Here is a 14,177-nt window from a genome sequence, read left to right as displayed (position 1 = left end):
TCTTGAACCGTCAACAGTTGTCCCCAGGGTAATGGTCGATTCGTTCCAAGGTTTTTTCAGCCATATGCCGAAGGTGGGGTACCCTGGACATAGATCTATTGGCGTCCAGGTGCAACAAGAAGTTGGAAAGCTTTGTGTAAAGGACAAGGAATCCACTCGCATTTGGGACAGACGCGCTAGTGACCCCTTGGGATCAGTTTTCACTGATTTATGCATTACCCCAATTCAGCTCCTACCGTGGATTTTACGCAGGATCAAGGAGAAAGGGAAGCCGGTGATACTGGTAGCCCCGGCGTGGCCCAGAAGAGCCTGGTATGTGGAGATCGTGAGGCTGGCAGTAGGAAAACCGTGGAATCTTCCATTACGCCCAGACTTGCTTTCGCAAGGACCGGTGTTCCATCATGCCTTACAGTCACTAAATTTAACGGTTTGGCTATTGAAACCCTTTTTAAAAGGATCGGGGGGCACTCGGGCTCATTAGTGACTACCCTGATTACTGCAAGAAAGCCGGCCTCTAGGGCCATTTATTAAAGGATCTGGAGGTCCTATGTTTCCTGGTGTGAAGCCAGGAGATGACATCCTCGAAAATATGTTATAGGGAGAATTCTTGCCTTCCTACAATTGGGAGTAGAAATGAAGCTAGCCTTAAAGTGGTGTTCCGGCCGAAATTATACTTTTTAAATAAAAATACCCCTATAATACACAAGCTTAATGTATTCTAGTAAAGTTAGTCTGTAAACTAAGGTCTGTTTTGTTAGTTTATAGCAGTAGTTTGTTATTTTATAAACTTACAGCAGGCCGTGGCCATCTTAAGTCTGGGCATCTGAAGCCAGACTGTATTTCTTCCTGGATCTCATCCTTGCAGATCTCGCACATGCTCAGTGCAGCACAAGCAGTGTAATAGGTTTCAGGTCAGTTTCCATAGCAACGGCAATGTCAGAGGAAGTTGCTTCCCCTTCCCAGAAGGCATTGCAAACAGGAAATGATGCGATGGGCCGCGGCCAGGGAGGAGGAAGTGAAAAATGAATACAGCAGATATACAGTAAGTGCTGAGAAAAAAAATTTAAAAATATCCAATTTGTTTACAGTGCACAGTTTAGTGAAGGATGCTGAAGAGTTGTAAAAGTGGGTGGAACTCCACTTTAAGTACCATCAAGGGTCAGATCTCGGCCTTGGCAGTAATTTTCAAAGACCGCTTGCTTCACATTCTTTGATTCCGTGGCCTTTATACAAGGGGTAACTCGTATAACTCCACCAGTTAGGCGGCCATTGTGCACATGGGCTTTGAATCTAGTTTTATCGGTCTTGCAAAGTCAAACCTTTGAGCCTTTGCACCATATTCTCTTGATCCTTTTGACAAGGAAGTTGATTTTCTTGGTTGCAGTAACTTCAAGAGCGTCAGAATTGGCAGCTTTTTCCTGTAAGGAGCCATACTTAATTATTCATAAGAACAAGGTGGTGTTACGTCCTCATCCAACCTTTTTGCCCAAGGTAGTGTCCAGATTTCACTTGAACCAAGATGTTTCCTTGCCTTCATTTTTCCCAGAACCTCGCTCTGCGGAAGAAAAATTGTTGCATTCTCTCGACGTGGTGTGACCTGGCAGGATCTATCTGAAGGTCATAGTTCAGATAAGAAAGACTGATGCTTTGATTGTGCTGCCAGATGGGCCCTGAAAAGGGCAGGCGGCATCAAAATTGACTATTTCCCAGTGGATTTGTCAGGTTATAATACAGGCTTATGGATTGAAAAGAAGGGTTCCACCTTTTCAAATTAGAGTGCACTCTACCAGGGGAGTAAGCACTTCATAGGCAGTGCGTCACCAGGCCTCTATGGCTCAGGTTTGCAAGTCCGCGACTTGGTCGTCACTACATACATTTACTAAATTTTACCAGATGGATGTAAGGCGACAGGAGGATGCCGCTTTTGACCGCAGTGTACTGCAGGCAGCAGTATAGGTCCTCACATCTGATGGCGGCCTGCTTTGTTATGTTCAAGAATGACATTTCCTACAAGGCTAGTTAAAAACACCTGAACATATTCAAAAAATATGGGGGTTTGGTCACACTATATGGTCATATAGTGCTAAGCCCACTTACTGCGACAAAGTACCCCGAATTAGTGGGTCCTACTCTAGTAATAGAATGGAAGATCCTTTGTCTCAACCATGGGAGCTGAACTCCTCTATGTGGGAGAACTAAAGGGGATACATCCTATGCACTGGTGGCCACTAAATAAGAGGTAATGAGGAGGGGGAGGGGTGCTCCAGCCCAAAAAACCTGGTCAAACAGTACAAAATAGTGTGACCAAACCCCCGTATTTTTTGAATATGTTCAGGTGTTTTTAACTAGCCTTGCAGGAAATGTCATTCTTGAATGTAAAAAAGTGCACTATAAAATATTTTGTACTGTTTGTAGGTCTTATAGCAGCACCATCTTGAATTTAAACGCATTGTAGGGTGTGCCCCCCAAATATGTTTTTGTATATTGTAATAGACCTTGACTAGGTTTTTTGGGCTGGAGCACCGATCACCCTCCTCATTACCTCTTATTTAGTGGCCACCAGTGCATAGGATGTATCCCCTTCAGTTCTCCCACATAGAGGAGTTCAGCTCCCATGGTTGATACAAAGGATCTTCCATTCTATTACTAGAGTAGGACCCACTAATTCGGGGTACTTTGTCGCAGTAAGTGGGCTTAGCACTATATGACCATATAGTGCGACCAAACCCCCTGTATTTTTTGAAGATGTTCAGGTGTTTTTAACTAGCCTTGCAGGAAATGTCATTCTTGAATGTAAAAAAGTGCGCTGTAAAATATTTTGTACTGTTTGTAGGTCTTATAGCAGCACCATCTTGAATTTAAACGCATTGTAGGGTGTGCCCCCCAAATATGCTTTGGTATATTGTAATAGACCTTGACTAGGTTTTTTGGGCTGGAGCACCGATCACCCTCCTCATTACCTCTTATTTAGTGGCCACCAGTGCATAGGATGTATCCTAGAGGTCGACCGATATATCACGAGGCCGATTCGCGGCCGCCTGCAGTACTGACCAGTGTGCCCGCAGCATGTAAAATGAATCCTCCATCCTTCAGCCGCGCGGCCGGCTACTATAGAAGGGAAGGAGAAAGTTTCACTGGCACGGCCCCGCCCCTCCCCCCCGGCGGCCTGTAGCAGAGGAACATCATTACCATATGACAAGCCTCTGCCACCTGACTAGTAAGTTGTAACTCCTCCCAGCAGGAGATCGTGGCCAGCACTAGCTAAGCTCCTCTTCCTTCCCTGCTGAGGCGGAGCTTGCTGGCTGCTTCTGTGTCATTTGTTTTGTGATTGGCTGGTCAATTCATCAGCGTCTATCTGCATGCACCTAGCCCTATCAGGTGCATGCAGATAGATACCAGCATGTATAGAGGGTAAGTCACAAAAAATGAGTGTGCTACTGTGCCCCTCAGCAGACTTTATTTAATCTCCTTTGGCATTTAGAAAATGGATGAGGATGACTGGGTGTATATAAAAGAGTTGCATTGTGGAGATCCATTTTCACAATGCAACTCAATCATCTTCATCCCCCCTCTCCACAACCCATCCCCATCCATCCCTCTCTCCACAACCCATCCCCATCCATCCCTCTCCACAACCCATCCCCATCCATCCCTCTCCACAACCCATCCCCATCCATCCCTCTCCACAACCCATCCCCATCCATCCCTCTCCACAACCCATCCCCATCCATCCCTCTCCACAACCCATCCCCATCCACCCCTCTCCACAACCCATCCCTATCCATCCCCATCCACAACCCATCCCCATCCATCCCTCTCCACAACCCATCCCTATCCATCCCCATCCACAACCCATCCCCATCCACCCCTCTCCACAACCCATCCCTATCCATCCCCATCCACAACCCATCCCCATCCCCCCCTCTCCACAACCCATCCCCATCCCCCCCTCTCCACAACCCATCCCCATCCCTCTCTCCACAACCCATCCCCATCCATCCCTCTCTCCACAACCCATCCCCATCCATCCCTCTCTCCACAACCCATCCCCATCCATCCCTCTCTCCACAACCCATCCCCATCCATCCCTCTCTCCACAACCCATCCCCATCCATCCCTCTCTCCACAACCCATCCCCATCCATCCCTCTCCACAACCCATCCCCATCCATCCCTCTCCACAACCCATCCATCCCTCTCTCCACAACCCATCCCCATCCATCCCTCTCCACAACCCATCCCCATCCCCCCCTCTCCACAACCCATCTCCATCCATCCCTCTCTCCACAACCCATCTCCATCCATCCCTCTCCACAACCCATCCCCATCCATCCCTCTCCACAACCCATCCCCATCCATCCCTCTCCACAACCCATCCCTATCCATCCCCATCCACAACCCATCCCCCCCTCTCCACAACCCATCCCCATCCATCCCTCTCCACAACCCATCCCCATCCACAACCCATCCCCATCCATCCCTCTCCACAACCCATCCCCATCCACCCCTCTCCACAACCTATCCCCATCCCCCCCTCTCCACAACCCATCTCCATCCATCCCTCTCCACAACCCATCCCCATCCATCCCTCTCCACAACCCATCTCCATCCATCCCTCTCCACAACCCATCCCCATCCATCCCTCTCCACAACCCATCCCCATCCATCCCTCTCCACAACCCATCCCCCTCCATCCCTCTCCACAACCCATCCCCATCCACCCCTCTCCACAACCCATCCCCATCCACAACCCATCCCCATCCATCCCTCTCCACAACCCATCCCCATCCACAACCCATCCCCATCCACAACCCATCCCCATCCACAACCCATCCCCATCCATCCCTCTCTCCACAACCCATCCCCATCCATCCCTCTCTCCACAACCCATCCCCATCCATCCCTCTCTCCACAACCCATCCCCATCCATCCCTCTCTCCACAACCCATCCCCATTCATCCCTCTCCACAACCCATCCCCATCCACCCCTCTCCACAACCCATCCCCATCCACCCCTCTCCACAACGCATCCCCACCCACCCCCAGCACCATCCATCCCTCTCCACAATGCATCCCCATTCCCCACCTACGCCCGGTACAGAGAGGTGGCTGTGGAGGAGGGGGGTACAGAGAGGTGGCTCCACAACCACCTCTCTGTACTCCCCCCTCCTCCGCAGCCACCTCTCTGTACCCCAGTGGCGGTGCATCCATAAGGGGCGCACAGGCGCCACCACCTCTCTCCTGTCACTTCTATCACCATAGATAGGTTCATGCATAATTGCATGGTATTTTTTGGAAGCACCTGATTAGAGCCATAGGCTCTAATAGGCGTCCAAAAAGGTGAACAGCAGGTGCCATGCTGGGCGCTCGCTGTTCACTCAGCGCTGTTTTAGGAAAGCGATTCATTCACTTTCCTAACACTGAACCGCCTCTCAGCCAATCAGGTGCTCGGGTCTATTACCTGTCACCTGATTCGCTGAAACGACAGGCGTTGTGATTGGACACCTGTACAGAGGACGGGAGAAGACATCGAGGATCATGGAGGACAACGCCGCCATGACCCGCTTCCCCACTGAGACAAGGTAAGTGGTAGGCGGGGGATGCACAGTGCCTGCGTTGGATGGGGCACAGTGCCTGCGTTGGATGGGGCACAGTGCCTGCGTTGGATGGGGCACAGTGCCTGCGTTGGATGGGGCACAGTGCCTGCGTTGGATGGGGCACAGTGCCTGCGTTGGATGGGGCACAGTGCCTGCGTTGGATGGGGCACAGTGCCTGCGTTTGATGGGGCACAGTGCCTGCGTTTGATGGGGCACAGTGCCTGCGTTTGATGGGGCACAGTGCCTGCGTTTGATGGGGCACAGTGCCTGCGTTCGATGGGGCACAGTGCCTGCGTTCGATGGGGCACAGTGGCTGCGTTTGATGGGGTACAGTGGCTGCGTTTGATGGTTTTTTTTTCAGTTTGTTGCGCCCCCCCCAAAAGTTTGAGCACCAGCCGCCACTGCTGTACCCCCCTCCCTCCACAGCCCCCTCTCTGTACCCCCCTCCTTTAAAATGACTAAGATTGTATATATATATATTTTTTTTTTAATAATTACAGTCTGATGATGGCTGAAAAGAAATCAAACCCAGTATGGCAGTATTTCAGTGAGCCAACATCAGGGAAGGCCAAGTGCAATATCTGCCAGAAATTGCTGAGCATGGGAGCAGAAAAAGGAAAGGCTAAAAATACCACAAATATCTGGAATCATCTGAAAGTCCACCACCTCCAATCTTATAAAGACGCACAGAGGGAGAAAGAAGATGCAGCTGCTTCTTCAGCCAACTTTCAGCCCACTGTAATACAGATGTTTGATTCTAAAAGAAAATGGCAAAATACTGATCCCCGGTCCAAGAAAATTGATACCCTAATCACAGAAATGATTGCCACAGACAACCAGCCCTTTACAGTTGTTGCAGATATTGGCTTCCAACGCTTGCTGGCAACAATAGAACCAAGATATTCAATCAAAAGTGAAAAATACTACCGCACAGACATGCTGGACAGTGTGTACAAAAAGGTTACACAGCAAATTAAGACACTAATTGCAACAGAGAATGCTGGCCCCTATTTGTCCTTCACAACAAACTGTTGGTCTGGTGAAACAGAATCACTTATGAGCCTAACATGTCATTTTATAGACAGTAACTGGGAAAGGAAACAGGTAATTCTAAATGTCAAGGCCATGTCTGGCTCCCATACTGGGGACTATATCAGGGAGATGTTCCTTAGCATGCTCAATGATTGGGACATCAACCAAGACAGAGTGGTGCTTGTGCTGCGAGACAGTGGTGCCAACATGATTAAAGGCCTCAGACTGGCAGATATACCAGACTTAAGCTGCAGTGCACACACATTACAGCTTGTGGTGAAAGAGGGCATCAGCAGTCAGCGAGTAGTGGGGGACATCATTGCCAAATTAAAGACTTGTGCTACACACTTTAGCCACTCTGTGCTTGCAAAGCAGCGTCTTGGAGCCATCCAAAAAGATCTTGGCCTCCCCCAGCACAGCATCATTCAGGATGTTCCCACCCGCTGGAACTCCACATTACATATGTTGCAGAGGATGCTGGAGCAGAAGCGTGCCCTGAATCTCTATGTAGCAGAACATGGCAAGTTTACCACACCTCCAGCAGAACAATGGGATATCATCTCAAATTTGATAGATACACTGGGCCCTATTGAGGAAGTGACTTTGGATATCAGCAAGGCAGAGGCCTCCATCTCCTGCATTATCCCATGCATTGCTGTGCTGAAGATGGTGCTTCAGGCAGAGGGTCACACCACAAGGGGGATCAAAACACTTAGGGAAACCATGTGGCAAAGCTTGGAGAGACGATTCACAAAGATGGAAGATAACAAATGTTTGGTGCTGGCAACACTGCTTGATCCTCGGTACAAGGGTCATGTATTTGTAGGGGACACACTGAGCAAAGCAAAAACTTGGCTGCAAGAAGAGCACGCTATTGTGTCCGAGCAACAAAAAAGAGCCACCAGCGGAGACGAAGGACCAGAACCAAAACGGACCAGGACGAGGGTAGAAGAGGAGGAGAAACCCAGTCCCTCTGGTCTTATGGAGAAAATGTATGCAGACATTTTGGGGGCTCATGGAACTCCTGCTGAACAAAGTGATGAGCACTTAATTTCTGAGCAGTTGGAAAAGTACCTCCGAGAGCCACTGATAGACAGACGGACTGGTCTGCCACTGGAATGGTGGAAACAGAATGCATCCCGCCTGTGCCACCTTGCACCACTGGCAAGAAAATTTCTCTGTCCACCTTCCTCTTCTGTTCCCAGTGAAAGAGTATTCAGTGAGATTGGGATCATCTATGACAAGAAGAGGAGCAGGCTCACAGGAGAAAATGCAGATAGACTGTGTTTCCTGAACTACAACCTGAAGCTCTTAAACTGGGAGTACTAAGAGAACTTTTAAGTGATGGATGCGGGTGAAGAAGAAGAGAATCCGGGACTGGAACTGAAGCAAAAAGCCTAAAACTAAAAGAAAATTTGCACTTTTGTACTGTTTACAAACTTACCTCAGTAATGGCCATTAACTATTGCTGTTGATTACGTTGATTTCTTTCAAAAGTTTTGATTACCTCACCTGTTTTTGTGTATTTTTAAGATACATTGTTGTGTACTTCTGTTTAATAAATGGTTAATTTAAGCAATTTCCTGTATCCCTTCTTTATTATTTGACTAAACTGTTAGATTTTATGAAAAGAATGGAAAAAAAAAAAAAAAAATCGGCCTAAAAATCGGCCACAAAAATCGGCCACAAAAATCGGCATCATATATCGGCCATCGGCCTCCCCGATTTCGAAATATCGGCATCGGCCAGAGAAAAACCCATATCGGTCGACCTCTAATGTATCCCCTTCAGTTCTCCCACATAGAGGAGTTCAGCTCCCATGGTTGAGACAAAGGATCTTCCATTCTATTACTAGAGTAGGACCCACTAATTCGGGGTACTTTGTCGCAGTAAGTGGGCTTAGCACTATATGACCATATAGTGTGACCAAACCCCCGTATTTTTTGAACATGTTCAGGTGTTTTTAACTAGCCTTGCAGGAAATGTCATTCTTGAATGTAAAAAATAGTGCGCTGTAAAATATTTTGTACTGTTTGTAGGTCTTATAGCAGCACCAGTTTGAATTTAAACACATTGTAGGGTGTGCCTCCCAAATATGTTTTTGTTTCTACTTTGTTATGTGTCTCCCTCCCCTCAAGGGCATTGCTTTGGGACATCCCACATAGTAATTACTATGGCTGCTCTGTGTCCCGTGATGTACGATAAAGAAAATAGGATTTTTAATACACCTTACCTGTAAAATCCTTTTCTTGGAGTAAATCACGAGACACAGAGGTCCCTCCCCTCTTGCTGGGATAGACATTGCTTTACTACAAAACTGAGGTACTTCCTGTATGGGAGGGGTTATATAGAGGGGGACTTCCTGTCTTTGGGTGTGCCAGTGTCCATTCACCTATGGTGGCATATAACTCACATAGTAATTAATATGGCTGCTCTGTGTCCCGTGATGTACTCCAAGAAAAGGATTTTACAGGTAAGCTGTATTAAAAATCATATTTTTGGGGGGGAAGGTTGCTATAATTGAAGTCAGTTTGGTGTCGGACAGGGTATCATCTATTTGAAAAGTCTGATTATTTACTCAGGTGGTACTAAATGGGACACCAATATTTGTGAAAAGGGATAATTATATTATGCATATAACAACATCAGCTGCATGCTTTTTAATAGAAAATGCAGTGTTTGACTAGAATGTCCGCTGACACAAGCCCTTAAGGTTGATATAGACACTAGATAACAGTCTTCCCAAATTACTATTCGGTTAAAACAGAAGACTAGTTAATGTTTATGGAGCACCAGCAGACTAGATTGTCAGGTAGTTTAGAAAGCTGTATAGCCAATCACATGCCCCAATACAGCAGTGTGGGTGGAGTAGAAAAAAAGTGATGGGAGTCGTATGATGTGTTGGGCTATATATATCGGGTAAAATAGTATTGAACACGTCACCATTTTTCTAGGTAAATATATTTATAAAGGTGCTATTGACATAAAATTTTCACCACATGTCGGTAACAACCAGTGCAATCCATACATACACACAAACAAACCAGAACAAATACGTAAAAAAATTAAGTTATGTGTAATAAAATGGAATGACACAGGCAAAAAGTATTGAGCACATGAAAAGAAGGTGCAAAAAAGGCATGGAAAGCCAAAACACCAGCTGAAATCAGTAATTTGAAAGCAATCCTGCCCCTTGTCAGTGCAAATTAATATCAACTGGTTCAGTCTCAACAGATGGCCTATAAAAAGAAAAGAGTTCTCTTTCAAGACCTTCGCAACCTTATTGTTGTAAAACATATTGATGGCGTTGGTTACAGAAGGATTTCTAAACTTCTGAATGTCCCAATGAGCACTGTTGGGGCCATAATCCGGAAGTGGAAAAAACAATTTCACTATAAACCGGCCACGCCCAGGTGCTCCTCGCAAGATTTCTGACAGAGGAGTGAAAAGAATTATCAGAAGAGCCAAAGATCACTTGTGGAGAGCTTCAGAAAGACCTGAAATTAGCAGGTACATTTTTTTCAAATAAAACAATAAGTAATGCACTCAATCGCCATGGCCTGTATGCATGCTCACCACCCAAGACTCCATATGATAGTGATAGATTAAGTGTGAGGGGCTGCTCATATGAGGACCATAGGTCCAATAATAAGTGCAATTTTAATTAAATATTTCAGTAGAACAATTCCTCTATATCCATATTAAAGTGCAATGTGCTCTGAGTCCTAGTGCATAAAATTCTTCAGTGCTGGTTATCTTCCATATGGCATCACAGTGAACAATCCATCACCAACTGGAATTTATACACTCAAAGTGCTCCATATGTGGGTTCAGCTTACCAGATAGAAGTGACCTCTTTAGTTAAAAAGAAGGTCAAGCAGCACTTTTAGCAAGATGTACTTGCTCAATATAGGAGATTGCTTTAGGTATGAATCCCTCCTCCACAAGGCCGCAGGTGAGGTTTATGAAAGAATGTAAAGGGGAAACCAATAGTGTAATCCTGTTTATTAAAACATTTGATAAAAACAAAGCCAAATGTCTGCTTACATATAAGTGCCTTTGCCCGGCACTGAGGCTACTTGCGTGTGTCTGGATCAATGGTGCCTCCCGCCTCACACTCGCTGCTGGCACACGTTCCACCATCCAGCGCGATCAATCATAGGGCCCGGAAGTTACGTGACCAAGAAGCGCCTTGACGTACGTTTTGTATTGCTAAGTCATCAGGAAGCGTATACGGTACAGTGCATCATAGTGACTCACCTCTTTGTGGAAAGCGATGGCCTCGTTGAAGTTGCCTAAGAGGTAGTGTGTGTTTCCTAGATTTCCATAAGCCCGACCCTGAGCTGCCCTGTCACCCAGCTGTTTCACCAGTTCCAAGTTCCTCCTGTAACACAGAAAGGCCAGCGACCACGATAACTCATGTAATGAAGTATAAATTACAGTGTAGCAGGTAAAATATAAGACTAATGCAATAACTAACTCCAAAAACACATTATTTCATAAAAGCTATTCTCTTAATACACCAGTACTGCATGTTTACAGTACAAAGATGTGTAGTCTATTTTGGGAAGTATGTCAAGTACTTGCCATAATGATATTCATACAGATAAGAAAGAAACTAGAGTTTGTTAAATACCACCTGATAACCATCAAGAACCCCAGCAAAAGCAAAGCATTGTTGCTTAATCAGTGGATATCTGTACACTTGAATCCAATAAATGGTTTGCAGCCAGTAACATCAAGATAGCAGTTTATGGCAGATATTCATTTTAACATTTTTTAATACGCTGAATTATTTGAACAAACTCAAACATGGGATGCAGGCAATTATTGGACACATAGGGGTTTATTTACTAAAGCTAGAGAGGGTGAAATTTGTCATAATTCTGCATAGAAATCAGCTTCCAGGTTTTATTGCCAAAGCTTATTTGAAGAAGCTGAGGTTAGAATCTGATTGGTTCCTATGCAGATTTGTGACTAATTTTGCCTTTTTTACCTCTAGTAAATAAACCCCATAGTTAAATTCCCAGTGCGTATTGAATTGGTGGGAATTTTACTGTAACCGTTGACTGTTGCCCACAACCTGCTCCTGAAGTTGTATGTATAATATAAAACTTAATAAAAAAGCATTTTACAATAAAAAATAAACAAACCCCATAGCCTGAGCAAACCAAGATGCCCCCATTAAGCTCCTGCTGTTATGCTGGGTGATGATATATTATCAGACTGAGTGCATTTGTTTCTGGGTCACTACTGCATTGCTTACCACAACTTGACAGCAGACAGCTCCAGAAGACATTACTGCTCAGCTATACACCCAGAGAAGTGACTAACTTTGCAGGTACTTGGTGGAAACATTAGAGTGTAAGCTTTTCTGCAGTGGTATAAATGATTGCATTTTCTCTGCAAAGTATATGAGAACATGTCAGAGCTGTATAAATAAAGACAATCAATAACATATTAAGCTTACTAATCTAATAATAGTACCCTGTATTGGTACACTGTAATAAGCATTTACACAGCCTGTTGTCATTCTTTACTTCCTGGTTACATGTTTTCAGGTTCCTGCAGCCTGTAATGCAGAGCTTGTGATTTTTTTTTTTTTAACAGCCCAGCAAAAGGTCAGGTTTTCTCACCAATAAGCATAAGCAGAAGATGTCTCCTAGAAAATAAATGTTTCCTGATAACCATGGGATTCTTAAAATCTTTTAGGACTTTTTCTTTGGACCAATACACTTAGTATGTTTTTGTACCCAAGCTGCCAATGTACTGTAAACAAAGCAATGTAAAAACAATGTAATGTAAGAAAAGTATGGGAAATATGGGAACTAATTTTTGACATTTTTTAAAGATATCATTTTTAGAGCCAACATTGTTATCCTTGTTTCACTACTTGGTTAGTCAGTGACCTCAAACAAGATGCAGCAAGTAAAATCACGAAAAGGATAATAGCACCAGACACAAATAGTGGCATGTTCCATGTTGCAATCCTCACTGATTTCTTAAAGGATGAATTCACCTTTTCATAAAAAAAAAAAAAAATTATAAATGCACTTTTTTTGCAGATAAAAAAATATGCATTATTTTTTTTTCTAGCAAGCATGCAGAGCATTGCATCTGTGATCAGCAGATCATGGGTCCAATGCAGGGCTCCAATAGACTCTCAAGATAGCTGTCTGCTTGTACCTCGTACGGGTAGGCAGTTACCTGAGAGCAGGAAGAATCAATGAACTACGAAGGAGCTCCCCAGCGCCCTCACAGCTCATTGAGAGCTACAAGCCATCAGTCGAAATGACTGACAGTAGTTGTAGTTCATTCATTCAAATGAAACTGTGAATGAATGATGCAGCCATGTTGGCAGAGCCCCGCACGGCCACTTTCTTTTCAAACAGTGACAGGGTGGGGGTCGAAGATCAGCTGCCCGCTGTCATAAAGTGGTGGAGATCAGTGAAATTGGCGGAGATCAGTGAAAATTGGTGGCAGGAGCTGGAATAATAGGATTTTTATAACCGCTTACCTGTAAAATCCTTTTCTTGGAGTATATCACGGGACACAGAGCCACAGTAATTACTGTATGGGTTATATGGCACCTTCAGGTGATGGACACTGGCACACCCTAGACAGGAAGTTCAATTCCCTATATAACCCTTCCCCTTACTGGGAGTACCTCAGTTTTGTAGCAAAGCAATAAACGTGTAACCAAAGAGGGGAGGGACCTCTGTGTCCCATGACGTACTCCAAGAAAAGGATTTTACAGGTAAGCTATTATAAAAATCCTATTTTCTTTATCATGCATCACAAGACACAGAGCCACAGTAATTACTGTATGGGATGTCCCAGAGCAATGCCACACCTGAGGGGAGAGGACACAAACAAAAGTAGGGTGCAATCAGACCTGATTACCTATACTGCGACCTGCAGTACACTGCGCCCAAAGGCGATATCCTCATGCCTTCTTACATCCACCTGATAGTGACTTTTCGTCCTTAGAACAGGGTTCTGGAAAAAATTAAGGTAAAACAATATCCTGGTTTAGGTGAAAACCTGAAACCACCTTTGGCAGAAAGCTAGGATGAGGACGCAATACTACTCTATCCTTGTGAATGATTAAATATGGCTCTTTACAAGAAATGGCTACCAGAAAAACTAGCTTCCTTGTCAAAAGGACTAAAGGAATATGTTGTATCGGCTCAAAGGCTGTTTCTGTAACGCCGATAGAACTAAATTCAAGTCCCAAGGGTTCAGGGTTGCTCTGACCGATGGATTAAGCCGCGTTACCCCCTGTATAAAGCTTCGGACCAAAGAATGCAAAGCAAGCGGACGTTGAAACAATAACGATAAAGCCGAGACTTGGCCCTTGATAGTACTCCAGGCCAGTTTCATCTCTAACCCCATCTGCAGAAAGGCAAGGATTCTACCTATGACATACTTTCTGGGATGCCAACCCCTGGATTCACACCAGGAAACATATGCCTTCCAGACTCTATAATAAATGACTCAGGAAGCTGGCTTCCTTGCATTAATCAAAGTAGATATCACTGAGCCTGAA

At 45.2% G+C, this 14,177-nt stretch overlaps 1 protein-coding gene across 3 annotated transcripts in view; it reads right to left on the bottom strand.

Moving 5' to 3' along the window:
- GPSM1 (G protein signaling modulator 1) overlaps window positions 1-14,177 on the bottom strand; it is an 811,168-nt gene that overhangs the window by 534,856 nt on the left and 262,135 nt on the right. For all 3 annotated transcript variants that reach the window (XM_073599650.1, XM_073599651.1, XM_073599649.1), the window contains one exon: window positions 10,889-11,012. In XM_073599650.1, the coding sequence (XP_073455751.1) occupies window positions 10,889-11,012 (124 nt within the window). The remainder of the gene's footprint in view (window positions 1-10,888; window positions 11,013-14,177) is intronic.

Source organism: Aquarana catesbeiana, linkage group LG09, assembly GCF_042186555.1.
Source record: "Aquarana catesbeiana isolate 2022-GZ linkage group LG09, ASM4218655v1, whole genome shotgun sequence".
NCBI classification, from domain to species: domain Eukaryota; kingdom Metazoa; phylum Chordata; class Amphibia; order Anura; family Ranidae; genus Aquarana; species Aquarana catesbeiana.
Note: the sequence above shows the minus strand (reverse complement) of the source record. Positions and strands in the feature narration are given on the sequence as shown.